A 14,217-nucleotide genomic window follows, 5' to 3' on the forward strand; every position below is an offset into this window, starting at 1 on the left:
CAGAACTAAATCTGCACGTTTCATGATGGTCTGTGAAACTGTATTTGAATCGATTGGCCGTGAAAGCTGTGTGACAAGTGGTACAAATTTAGAAATGAAAAAATGCATGCCTAGAGAGGCATAGAAGACACAGAAGATTTTCTTATTTTGTTTTCCATTTCAAGTTTAGTTCTCTTACATTTTGCTTAGGGTCTGCTGTCCTGCCTCCTAATATTAGATAGAAAAATCTTAAAGAAAAATAAGTTAAGCAAAAATATCATTAAAATGTTATATGATCTTCAGAGGTACTTGTTCCTATTGGAGATGTAATTATCTGTGATTAATCAGTAATGCATTGAAGATGTAGTTATGTGATTAATCATCCTAGATGTTCTAGCTTAAAATTCATTGCAAAGGAGGAAAAAAGCAAAACCAGAAAATCTTTCTGTATTCTCTCGGTTTATTATTTTTAATATATTTCTTTTTAATATTTATTTTCGCCATTTTAATTTTTCCATAGAAATCTGGGGTGGATGGGTTTTCTTAAAAGTTTGTGTAAAAGATATTACCATAATTGCATTCTGAAGCTGGTTATGATATCATTGTTTAAACTGCAACGGCTTAATGTGGCAAGAGATATAGGTTCTGAATCTCTCTTAAAAAAAATTCTAAAAAATTAAATAAATTAATGCACTGGCCAGAAATGGATTGTGTGTTTTATTTGTCATTTATATATGTCCTGATCTGCACTGAGATGTAAGAGTTTGCATATCACTAACACACCAACAAAGAAATGATTGTTGCAGTGCAATTTGTGTGCATAACCAGCATGTAAATGACAAGGACAATTCCTGCTTTTGCTCCTGATCTAAATCTTTTGCCTTCTTAGTGTAGAGAAGAGATCATATAAACAGACGAGGTCATCCTATGTTTTGCTGGTGCAATTGGAGATTTGTTAGAAAACTTGCACACAAAAAGCAGCATAGAAGAGGTATGCACAGATTTAGCTGTATAAAGAACACTTCATGAGCTTTTTAAAGCAGAAGTTTATATACCTATGTCAAGAGTATTTCTGATAGAGACAGTAATAATTGTACTAGGAAGGGCAGAGGTAGTTGTCTATGAGGTCTTTGCTGACTGGAAAGTGGATCTATGTAATGCAACATTAATGGTGCACTATTTTGATAGCTGAATATAGCCAGTATTTGGAGTTATATTGTACCTATGTAAAATAAAATTAATTGTCTCGTCATCTTCTATGTATTTCATTATCACATTTTCTCTGTGGAATGATTTATAATAAAATATAATAATAATAAAAAAAAGAACTTACAGTTCTTCATGTTGAAAGCTACAAAGAATAGTGTTTTGTATTACCTCCTATGGTTTATTTAAAAATACATAGTCCCAGGAGATCTAGATTTTTATCTGAGAAAAAATATCAGTAAACATAAGCAAAATAAAACCAGAAAATGCTGAATTATATTACACCAAGGTTATTGTGAAGGCTTATTGTTCAGAGTGAACTGTTTGAAAGTTACTGAAACCTGTATTTGCAGATGAAAACAAACATCAAAGGAACATACAATCTTTTTTATCTTTCCTAGCAATTATTTCTGGGGCTGTATGTTTTAACTGCCTTATGAAGATGGTGTTCAGAGTTGTGAATGACTGCTTGTCTCACAGAGATGTATACACACATTGCACAGCTGAGTCACGTTGTGTACCGGTAGTTTAATATCATTGTGCAAGTTAAAATAGCATTTATATTGTTCTGTTATTAAACAGCTATTTTCACATACGGAAGAGCTGAAAGAAAAGAACTTGAGCAAGTGTTACCTACAGCACATTTACCTTCTGTGGAGTATGAACAATGTGTGATATCCATTTTAAAATCTTAGTCCCAGTTCACTGATTTTCTTTAGTTTTGAGTTGATTTGACAGCACTGAAAACTCTAGAGCTACTCATGAAGAAAGCAGTGAGAAAGGTACTAGGCCTATGGAAGAGTTGAATAAATGAACAAGGCCTTGAAAATACCTGATTATTTGTAAATTTCTTATGGTTGGAGGAATTTTTTCCAATAATTTTTGTATGAGTGAAAAGGTTTTGAATTGGTAAAATATACTGCTATTAAAAGCTTCCATCAATGGCTTATTAACATGAACAGTTCTAAGGTGAGAGAGGAATAGAAGCACTTTTTCTTTACAAACTATAAATCTGTTTCAGTTACTTTTCAAATTTTAAAACTATTGGGGAAAAAAATGTTTCTGATGAAATTTTCCATTGGATTGCACCTTATTACATCTCTTATCACTTTATGGTATTATACTGTTTTTACCTTATCCTGTTTTACGTTATTACACTGTTTCACTATAATAAAGCTAAAGTAATATTGCTGACCCTGAATTTTGGTGTAGTGTGTGACATCTGATTGTGTGCTCAACTCTCACTGGACCTAGTGGGTGAGGTACAGCAGCTTTAGGAGGTAGTGCACAGCCAGCTCCTTCCAGATAAAAATGCTCACACTATTAAATACAACAGTAATATGCAAGTGTGTCCTTAATGAAATTCATTCTGCTTCAGATTATTAGCTATTTTTGTTCTGAATAGTCATTTCTTTAACTTTCTCTCTGCCACTTTACCTGTCTCAGAAGGTGATAAAGAAATCTTAACACAATCTCTCTTCTACCTCCAGGCCCCAAGCTACTGCAATATTAAGAAATACTCTCCCTACAGTTCATATGTCCCTGTAAATACTTAGGTCTACTTTATTTTTTCATCTTTGATTTTTCAGGCTCTGATACATCACTCCCATTATCACTCTACTGTTATCTTCCCCCCCCCCCCCCCCCCCTTTTAACTTTTTCATATAATGCTGACAGGTGTACAGCATTACTAGTTTCCTGAGGCTTTTTCTGCTGTTACCTTGTTCTGAAAATGACAAGTGGGCATTTTGTGATAAACTGATGTCATGCAACTATGTATGTCCCTGCAGTCCTTGTTCAATGTGAATATTTTCAATGTATATTTCTTATTTTTATGCCTTTTAGACAGCAAATTTTCCAGTGAAGAAACCTTTTCTAGTATTTGTGTAGGCTTTTAAACATTGAGGAATTAACTACAGTTATTGTTAGGGGTAGTCTTGGAAAACAGGACTGAAGGAATTATGAGAGATTTCCTGTATTTATCTGCATGCAGAATTAGTTACTCCAAATTACTCCAAGATGTTACACATTTATATATTTTCCTAGTCTGTTCCAAAGACCTCCCCCTGATGGAAAGCCCACAGACTTCCTGGGTGTAAACCCCTGTATTCTAACAAATGACTGAAGAAAGACACAAAGTGATCACTGGACATTTAAAGCCCAGTGCTGCTGAATAGGAAAACTACCTACTGTCAGTATAATCGGATGATGCGAACTGCAAGGAGGATATATCCTTCAACCAGTGTCACATATCCTTCAACCAGTGTCACATAGGCTTAGAGAGGGAAAAACCATAAAATGCTCTTACCAAAGTATTAGAAGAGGGAAAGGTGTTGCATCCATGTAGGTGTGTGATGGCTGCTGGAGTTGGGTGGCTTGTAAACAGGTTATTTAGTAAGACTTTGGCAGCAAAGTATATGGATTTGTACATTTTGCATTTGGTATTTTACAGTTGGCTGTGATACAGTAATTTGTCCTTAAAAGTAGTCTCAAGCTGTATCTTTCTTTCTGTTTTATACAGCTATACATAGTTGGGACCCTGATTTTTGAAGTCTGTCTTGTACAGGTTTAGTATATTCAATTATGTTTTTCTCACAGAAATTATCGAGCAGTTTAAATACTCTTTTGTAGTACTTGTATTTACAAAATATCAATAGAGGTTTCTATTTAACTAGAATGTGTATATATTTGAAAATGGCTTAAACTGTTATCTTCAGAGAGTCTTGTGTATAAATAGCTGCTCAATGTATATATATATATATATGTATGACAGATTGATATTTGTTCATTAAAAGCAGAAAATGGATGTTTGAACAGCCAGAGAGGAAATTAGTACTTTGGCTATTGAGGTTAAAGAAAATGACAACTTACTAACTTAAAGGACAAAATACAAAATTGTGTAGAGGCTACATGGACTTCAAGAAAAAAAGATGTACTTTCTTTAGAGAATGGTATTTTTGTGCCTTTTTGATTTGTTTGGGTTTTTGTGTTGTTGTTTGGGTTTTTTTGTTTGTTTTTTTAAATACATCTCTGGTATTGCTGTGATTTAGCTTAGCCTAAAGCTTTTGGAGCATGTTAAAATATATTGACTCACAGCTGATGAATATCTTATAAGTAATTTTTAATTCGGTATTGTCTGTATAAGCATTTAAAATTTATAGGCCACACTTTTTTTCTATCCAAATCCTTTTTGTCATAAACTGGTAATGCTTAGGAAAAATAAAACTTCTGGCTACTGAGTCGATGCATCTTTTCCTTCCCTCAGCCAGTGGTTTCTGCCTTCTCTGCTCTTCCAGAAGGGCATGGGAGTGCCTCACCATGGGAGTGGTGAGATTTGGGAGAGTCAGAGATGCTCCATTCATGAAACTGCTTGACAAACTATGCATGGTAGTCCCAGAAATTTGAGCACCCTTGCTGGGGAAAGGTTTTTTTTGGGGAACAAGGCATTGGTTTAAACACTCTGAAGGCTGGACAAAAGATTGGCCTTGTATAACTCAAAAGCAATTGGCCTCACTTAAGAAACATTGGACAGGGTAAAATACATTGAGAGAAAATTCAACTTCTATAATTGTTTCTAATTCTGTGCTTTTTTAGTGGATATCTTAATTTATTATTGTGAGGTTTTCAAATGGTGCACAAAGAATTGGTGCTGTGGGCAGAAGCAATTCTGTTGTCAGCACTGTAAAGATGAAGAAATGAAATAAACCTGTGGTGATGGAAGAAATTGAACTGGATATCCTTTTTTGGTGGTTTTCCTGTTATTGAGGATCCTCCTCATTAATCTGATAGGCGAGCAACAGGAATTGTGACTATAGGTATAACCTAGGATTGATATTGTAACCTACTCTGAGTAAAAAAATGACGCTGTACAAGAAATTGTTTAATGTTTCATGTTAATTAGATGTCATGTCTACATTTAATAGGTCAAGTAGCAACTGAGGAAACTCAGAAGTTGAATTAATCTGTGTCCTTTTCCAGATTTTCTGACATTATGGGTTGTTATACTTGACCTAATGTCTCTTTGGACTGCAGTCTTCAATTTTCAAAAGTATTTCTCAAAAGAAAAAGCTTACATTTTACTTTGTTGATATATTAAAACACAACTTTATTTCATGTAGGGTGCTTCGAGTGTTGCATCAAATGCCTGGGTGGTATCCCCTACGCATCTTTGATTGCTACCATCCTGCTGTATGCTGGAGTCGCGCTGTTCTGTGGTTGTGGACATGAAGCACTTTCAGGAACTGTCAACATTCTGCAAACCTACTTCGAGATGACAAGAGCTGCAGGAGATGTTATTGATGTCTTTACCATGTAAGTTAGGGTTTTTTTAATTGTTTCCTTTTCAAACTGCTGAAAAATTCCACAGGGGATATAAATTTGACTCAAGAAAATGTGTTGTAATGGGAATCATAGGAAGAGTGACTTTGATAGGCTCAGCAGATGAAATTTTGACAGAGGTGATATTTCTACTATTTACAAGCAATTTGTAATACTATTTAATATCCCATAGTTATAATTTATTACTAAAGGTTACTTCATATAATAATGATAAATCTCTTTCATACATGGAAGGCTTTATCCTTTTTTTCCTGTGAGATTCTTTGCTGAAAATGCTCTAAATAGACGTGGCACAAGTGTGTAACAAGTATCAGATTAGTTCTGGGAATAAATGCAATAAAGAAGTAACTGAAGAGTTTTGCAGAACCCTGAGACTCGAAATGTCAAAACCCTGTTGCCTCTGGTTTTCCTAGAATGCATCTGTTTTGAAGGTTTCATACTTTGCTGCTCCTGAAAACCTATTTCTGGAAGGCCTTTGTTTTGTTGAGCATTTCCTTCCCTTTGGTAAATTAATTACATTTAACAAAGTAATTTACTGTAACCTGAAATTAAATAACATATTTTCTAATCTCTTTAAAATGATGTCTTTAAAACGTGATTTTCTTAGATATTTGTAATCCAAATTGTTATCTGGCTGCTAATGATTGTAACTAAAGCTGAAGAATCCTATCCTCAAATTTTTAAACCTTTTCTTTTATTAATGCTTTTTTGATAAGTGATTTGATCACCCACCAAAAGATTGACCTCTTATCATTGATAGTTCCATGATAATGGCAGCTCAGTGCTTAGCAGTGATCAAAAAAGCAAACCAAGTACCAGGAATTACTGGGAAAATCATAGTGAAACAGAGAACATACTTATGCCATTGTATAAATCCATTTTTCACCCATGTCGTTAATGCTGTGTACAATATTGATGCCTAAAGAAGGCAAAAAGAGATTATTAGAGTTACAGAACAGAGGCTGAATGGTTAAAAATTGAGTATAGTAGGACTCTTCAATCTAGAAAGAGAGTGCTTAATAGCTGTTGGGCTAGAGGTCTGTAAATTCAGTGTTATGAATAAGGGCTGCAAGGTTAGATTATCTTTCATTTCCAGTACAGGAAGTTTGAGATATCAGAGGAAACTAGTGGGCTCCAGGTTCAGAAGGAACAAGTGATGGTTCTTCAGTTGCTGTGTAGCAGACCTGTGAAGCTAGTTGCATATTGTGGATGTCAAAAGTTTATATGGGTTCAAGGGAAGACTGGATAATTTTGGAAAACAAAGCCAGTTGGTTTCTGATGGCATGCAAACTTATCTAGCTCAGGAAGTCCCAGAGGCTAGAATAGCATTGGGGAGTTTATCATGTTGAATTGCCTGCTCTTACTTTTTTTATATTTATAGTTTGCGATAGGAAAATGGACAAGATATATATTTGATCTGACTTGGTACCACTGTTTTCACAATACCAAGACACAGAACCTTAAATCTCTTAACTTGCGTAGTGCTATATTATCATCATTTGTTCAAAAGCTTCTCTGTTGGATGTTAGCTGTATTGTTTGTGGAATTAGTAGCCTGAAGGGAGAATGTACCAGTAGGTATGCCACAGCTATGTATATATTAAAATTTCTTCTTAGGACTGAGGAATTTAGATTTTCTTGTATAACAATATATTGGGTTGATGGGAAGTATGTGACTTCTGCTTTGCCTTTTTGGCTTGTCATTTAGAATAATGGGTCTGACTTGACTTGGCAGCTAAGGTTCATTGTTATCCTGAATGAAAGATCAGTCATTTTATTAGGTTGTAACTTATTTTATTAGTCCCTAGGAAGCCATTAGTGCAGAACAGCCACAAATCAATGCTTTCTCATCATAGCAAGTTTTCCAGCTTCCCTCTGTCAAATACTTAAGTGAAAATATCAGTCAGAAGATGTAGTTCAAATACATATAATTCAGTGGAAATTATTAAGGAACTGTAAAGGTGATTATTATTTTTTTTCTTGGCATTTAATTTTTTGGCTTAGCTAGTAGCTTTTTATTTGTTTGGTTTTTTTGTTTACTTAAAGGTATACTAAACCCTATTCTTCCCTTGCTAGACCTGCTGATATTGGAATTTTGGTTTATTCAGTTGTGAAAGATGTCTCTAAATTTATGTCTTAAAAGGTGGAGAGGCAAATATTTTGACTAAAAGTGGAGGACTCATTGTTTTTAACTGGATAAACTGTGTGATTCTCAAAGAAATTTGCACACATTAATTTTCTACCTGCTTAAATAGATATTACCCTACTTTTTAAAATAATTTGTCAGGAGAAGTAATGCATGATATTATGTCAGAACTATTGATTAACAGTTGGCAGCACAAAAGCCCTATAGCAATTATATTGCTTTGAAAGGCCAAAAAGCAGAAAGAAAAAAATACGTAAGTAGAAACAAACAGTGCAGTGCCTACATTCTTAAAACTATATATATTGAAATAAAACCTACTTTATTGTTCTGATTAGAAATAATAAGAATTAAAAAAAGTCTAGCAGTGTGCCCTACTAAATTATACCTTTTTAAGGTTATTTAAGACATTTTAGCTCTTAATGCTTCTAGAGCTGTGAAGTGTCTCCGGCTAACCTGGAGTCTGAACTGTGATAAATGTGCTAAGCAGGTGCTGCAGTGGAGTGAAGTGTGTTAGATTCTGTTTAATCATGCTTATGGTTTCTGTCTATATTTTTATTAGCACAGTAGATTTCAAACGTCATTCAAAACAAAAATCAATCCCTATCTGAGAGCTGCTTATGTGGGTGGTAAAGAGATAAGGGTTTTTTAACTGTACCCACAACTGTGTGTGTTCTGAATTCAAATAACACAACTCACAAGCCACTCTATATCTTTTATCTTTGTCATTACAGTTACTCATTGCAATTTAAAAGAAGCAGAAGATGCCTGTGGGGAAAGTAGGGCATAAACAAGAGCTGAAACACTCTTTATGTACCTAAAATAAAAGCCAAAGTCCCTAAATCCAACAAAGCCATTCAGAAATGTCCATATCAATGTACCTGAGGGAATCAATGGCCCTAAATGTTCCTGCCTTGCCTCCTCTCAGCCTGCCCATGGTCTCTGTGGCCCAGGACCCCATTTCAGCCAGCCTGGGGGACTCAGATCCTCACCCTGGACTCACCTGGCCATGAGGCTCAGACTGCCCTGGCTGCCTTTGGCTGCCCTGTTCCCTGTCTGGGGAGCTGGGATGGGACCCGGCTGTCCCATGGAGAGCCTTCATCCCACATGGTGCCCCAGTGTTTGGGGAGAGATGAATTAATTAAGAATCTGCAATATGCCTTGAAGTCCCCTTGGAGGGCTAAAAGCCAAGAGCAGCAGCCCCATGGAATAGAAGAGGCAGTCTGAGTGCCTGCTCTGCAAAGTGGACATGGTCCATGATGCCAGCTCCCTTTATCTAAGTTCAAATAATATATAGCAGCTGCAGTTCATAACTGCTTTGGAAATAGTAATAATTAGTAAATATTTATAATTGTAAAAATAAAGAGCAAGTTTTGCATCTGGTTTCAAAATTCCTTAAATGCCAAGCAGTTAAATCAGTTTTCTCAAAGTTATGATTTTCTTTCCTAGTTAAAATATGGAATGATCATGGTCAATAATTCTGAGGTATTGGAGACATCCTGGAGACATGCGAGGTGCGGCAGAGATGGTACTTTTATAGCACAGGTTTACAGTACAGAATGCTGTTTTGCTTGCTTTTTATGAGGGGGAAAATACAAAACCAAATTGGGCCTGTAATAGGCTGGTAAAAACAATAGTTTCTAAAAAATAACAATTATTTTTTTTTAAAAAAAAATATTTTTTCTCAAAGTACTGGATTACAGCCTGACTTGAATTTCTTCAGGGTGATGTAGGTAAAACTAAACTCTTTAAAACTAAAATAAATCAAACATATTCAAATTATGAGAACACATACTGTACAGACAGGTATTCCTTATGAAGAGAACACATCTTCAAAAATCACAAAGCTGAATGAGGTAGACTCCTGTCTTTACACAGTTATTTCTAAATCCATAAACCTTTAATAAATTAGATGTTTATAAAAAACATTTGAAATTTGAAATCTTTCCATTGGGACTAACCACTAATTATATTGTTTTCTGAATCACTTTTGTGAAACTTCATTCTCCATAGTCCCAGACTTCTTTACTATTGACATTATCACTGCTGTAACAGTAGCTGCTTTTTTTTTTCCCTACCCCCTCCCCAAGTGAAGGAATGCCTTTTTTCAGGATTTAATGTACAGAAGTTATAAGCTGTTGTTTGGGATGTTGATTCCTTCAGTGGATGTAGAATGGTTATTTGAGTTCCTTGTGATTCAAAGGGATCCTAAGACAATAAGTATGGTGGTTTAAATTATCCTGAAAACTGTCTTTATGATATTTTATCTGTAAGAGGTGAAAGGTTTATGTTGCCTACTTTATCAGTTTAACAGCTCTGTAGGCTTCACTGAAACTGAGTAATCTGCTTGAGACAGATATGGTATTCAGCCATTCTTCAAATAACTTAGTAAACTGCAGTGAACACTGTATCTGCAAAGTACTGTGTAGGACTAGGTTTGCTTACTTAATCATTGATTTTGGCAAGATTTCATAGTCAGCAGAAATAGGTGTATGATTGTCAAACATGTAGTGTATGAGCTGGATTTTTGTATTTTTCTGGTGTTTGGAACAAATTCCAGAAGATGTTCTTTAGGAAATCAGCAGCACAAGGTGTTTCGTGTATTTCCCAACAGCTTCTTTTCGTGGTTCTTTCTCTTTAGTATGCAAGGCCAGTTAGTGCCATCTGTCACCTGTTTGTGATATATAGACCACAAAACAAGGGAATCACGGTCTTAGAGTGGAAAATGAAGAAATCTTTCTGACAGAAACATTAACAACATTATCCTACTACAGTCAGAGCTAATTCAAGTCATTGTAAATTCACTTCCTTTTAAAGGTGTGAAACCAAATAGTAAACTAAGTTACAATCTGTAAGTCTGTTGTCACTATCTTCTCTGTTGGAATTGTCACACTCTACTGGAGCCACCTTCTTACAGCTAAAAGTTTCCTTCTTCTCAAAATGTGAACGCCTGTGTTTCAAATGCTGTTGTGTCCAAGTTTGATGCTTGCTGATAACCTTCCTGTTAGTCAGTGTATAGATGTTGTTTATTAAAGGGATATCATGTAGTAATATATGTATATGTGTGTAACAGCTTCCTTTTGAGGAAAAACAAAAGAGAATGCATAGAAGCTTTTATATGCCACTCTTAGTGTTTGAAACCAGTCCTTTGAGAGGTAGATAAATAGATGTTATTCTGATGTCCTGTTCTTTGGTTTTGTTAGTTTTTCAGCTGTCACAAGTTAAATATTGGTACCACTAAAAATATTATTGTTATCATTAATATTATTACACTAATATTATGGAACGCTGTGAAAGGTAATACAATGAGACCTGTAGTAAAAGCTAGGTGGTATGAAATGCTATATTTATAAATATTTGAATTAGACCATGTGATGGTTCTGTTTTAGTCGTCAGCTTAGTACACACTGGTACTAATCCAGTCTTCCCTCTGCATGTTTGTTCTGTTACAAAAGCCTGGCATTCTTTAAGTTTAAACTTAAATAGTGTTTAAAACATAATTTGTATCATAGGAAGCAAAACATGTAAGGCTCTATCAGGACAAGCGATTGGCTAACCTATGCAGGGCTATGTCATATGTCACAACAACCATCCCAAAGAGCCCTGGAGAATGATCCTACTGGTTCTATCAGGAGGAGATTCATCTGCGTACCAATTCCGCTGTCTAAGCCAGCAAAACAGGAAGAAACAGGAAAGAAGTGGAGATGTACACAGGTTGCATGTACCAAACCAGACTGCCTGTGGTTGAAGCCAGGCTTGTAGAATCATTTGTTTGAGATGTGTACTGCCTTTTTGGAGGTGTATACTGCTTTTTGTTAAGGATTGTTTTCACATGCCTGATTATGTAATAATATCCAAGTAGTTATTTAAACAATAGTTTACTTTTCCTTTATATAACAAATCTGTTGCCTGGGGAGTATGATCTAAAGTTTTTAGATTCGTATGTGTAAAATTAGCATTAAAAGGTTCTTATAAAATGATAGTTTTATATAAAAATTAATTATTTTATAAGTATGCCTGTTAGATGTTTGCTTTTAGTTAATAGGTTTTATTGTTGCATTAGATCAATTTGATACCTCTAAAATACCTGTGAAAAAGTGATGTATCTGAAAAATGTTATAAATATCAGCAAAAATGTTTAATTACAAATTATTTTGCAAATGCAATGCTTGGAAACTATCTTTAAAATACCTGAATATTACTACATTGATACATGTGAATTATAGTTGCTTCTGTGACAGAATATTGTTTTCTATTAATCTCATTTTACCTAAGTATTTTAGAAATCCTAGCTTTTTATGTAGTACTGTGTGCCTACTGTATGCAGCACAGGCGCATAATCTTGCACTACGAAAAATGGACAATGATGGGCTGACAACTGCCTTATTCTAACCCTCTTTTGAAATCTACAGAGAACCTTCCCTCTTAGTTTTTTTGTGATGTAAGTTCTGAAGATGTAGTCCAGAATTAAGCAAAGGAGTCATATGGCTACATATACATTAGAAAGCATTGTTAGTTAGCACGATAGAAACGGTTTCATAGACCCAAATACTTGGTGCTAATAACATTCTGTTCATACAGTATTTATTTCAGGGACTTAGTCTGGACTCAGTCTTGCCTGATACAATGAACATCCATTAGTGGCTGTAGCACAGCAGGAGCACTCCTGGAGCATACTTACGATTTAGCTGAATTGGAAAGCGAGTCCAGGTTGTGCACTCTGACAAACATGATGCAAACCATACCTCAATAAGTAGGGACAGCTGCAGGATTTGCTCAAAAAAACCCAACAAACAAAACCAAACAATTACTGAGCCAAAACACTAATGGGGATGTACCCATAATCCCTACTGCTGTAAAGTTAAAGGTTTGTTCACTGAACTCAGTGGTAAAAAGAATTCTAAGTAGGCTAATGAGAGTTCTCACTGAGTTCTTGTGCCTGGATTCTGACTATGTGTAGAAGAATGAAGTTATCTTTGCAAAGAAGGCCTAACTTTGGCCCATCTGTCTTTGACAGGAACTATAGGAGAAAGCACAATGTCATCGAAAGATGCATTTTTCATTAAAAAAACCAACACAGTTTACTTAAGGAGAACAGTTTCTATTTCACTGGAATGGTTCAGTCACACGTAAAAAGCAACACTGGACAAATATAGCATAATAAAGATTAAGGGCAAAACATTTTAGATCTGGTATCATTCAGTAGATGCATCAGGTCTGACAAAACATGCCAGCAGTTGAGAATATGACTTTTGCAAGATTATACAGTGCTGAAAAGTTACATTTACTACCTACTCAGCTGCACTATGTAGCTTAGTGTTCTGTATCCTGTTAAAAGCAAAAACCAGTAAGAATCTATGTAAGTAAAATTTAGGATTTGGGAGGTACCTGCAAAAATGTGGTCCTCATTTTATGAAATAATTGAATAAGGAAATTCATAGCAGCGCGTGTGAATAAAAGCAGAATGATATTACATAAAGAATTTTTTGGTCTTTGTCTGTGAAAATAGAGTCCACTACTTTTAGGCAAACATCTGTATTATTTAATACTGTGTTAAGCAGCTATCTCTCTTGGTTGTTTGGAATTTTGGATTGGCTACTATCACTGTGTGCCTGTGACAAAGCATTTGCAATAGACCTTTTCAGCCAGTGGTTCATCTTCATAGAAAATACTTTTTTCCTCTTTTAAATGCCTTTATTTCCTTCTAGTCTTATTTTAATTTATGAACATATAAAATGGAAAGCATATATTCCTATGTAATACACTTATTGCTAAATCTTGCTTCATGTGCCATGCAAAACTAAGATAACTGGCCTTTCCACAGGAGATGTGAAAAGGATAAAAATAACTATTACCAATGCTTATCTGGAGTTTTAGTATTACGTTGTCAGTCTTACACTATCAGTATGTAGCGTACAAGACTCCAAGTTTACATTTGTAATAACAAAATACTCACAAATCCTGTTATATGTTTTTGCCACATCTTTTCACGCTTTATTGCTATGGAAAGTTGCCTGGGAATTCAGTATGTTTAGTGCACAACACCATCATGTGATTCTGCCAAAAGTCTGCATGTTACTGTGCACTAATTCCAGTCTTTTTTTGGTCTTCTTCAGGGAAAGAGGGCTCCAGATTTCTTCCACATTTAGCGTCTTAGAAACATTTTTAAAGAAAGTAGGTTTGCTAGAGGTGAGCAGACAGAACAAGCCTGGATTATCAGAAACAATTTTGAGAAGCAGCCTCGTCCATATGTCATAGTCAGAATTTTGTGGTTTGGACTCAAACATAACATGATTATTTAAATTCTTATGATGGATCCTTTCCTATTCCAAAAAAAGTTATGAAATTCATAGGGCAGAGATGTGGTTTGTGCTGCTATTGCCACTCTTCCATCAGCTTGTGGGTTCTCTACTGCTTTTAGAGGTGCTCCATGAGCCATGCTCGGCTCAACTGTCCTGTTCCTAGGAAGGAAGCAGCCATCAAACTTTTAAAGGATGATGATTAGGATTATATTCTGCATACCTGTAAAAGGGTTGAATGCCACAAATAAAT

General features: G+C 35.2%; 1 protein-coding gene across 2 annotated transcripts in view; it reads left to right on the top strand.

The window, feature by feature from the left end:
* Positions 1 to 14,217, top strand: part of GPM6A (glycoprotein M6A) — a 139,673-nt gene that overhangs the window by 88,557 nt on the left and 36,899 nt on the right. For both annotated transcript variants that reach the window (XM_027799879.2, XM_005435276.4), the window contains exon 2: positions 5,304 to 5,496. In XM_027799879.2, the coding sequence (XP_027655680.1) occupies positions 5,456 to 5,496 (41 nt within the window). In that variant the 5' untranslated portion in view covers positions 5,304 to 5,455. The remainder of the gene's footprint in view (positions 1 to 5,303; positions 5,497 to 14,217) is intronic.

The sequence above is a fragment of the Falco cherrug genome, chromosome 1 (genome assembly GCF_023634085.1).
Source record: "Falco cherrug isolate bFalChe1 chromosome 1, bFalChe1.pri, whole genome shotgun sequence".
Lineage (NCBI taxonomy): Eukaryota > Metazoa > Chordata > Aves > Falconiformes > Falconidae > Falco > Falco cherrug.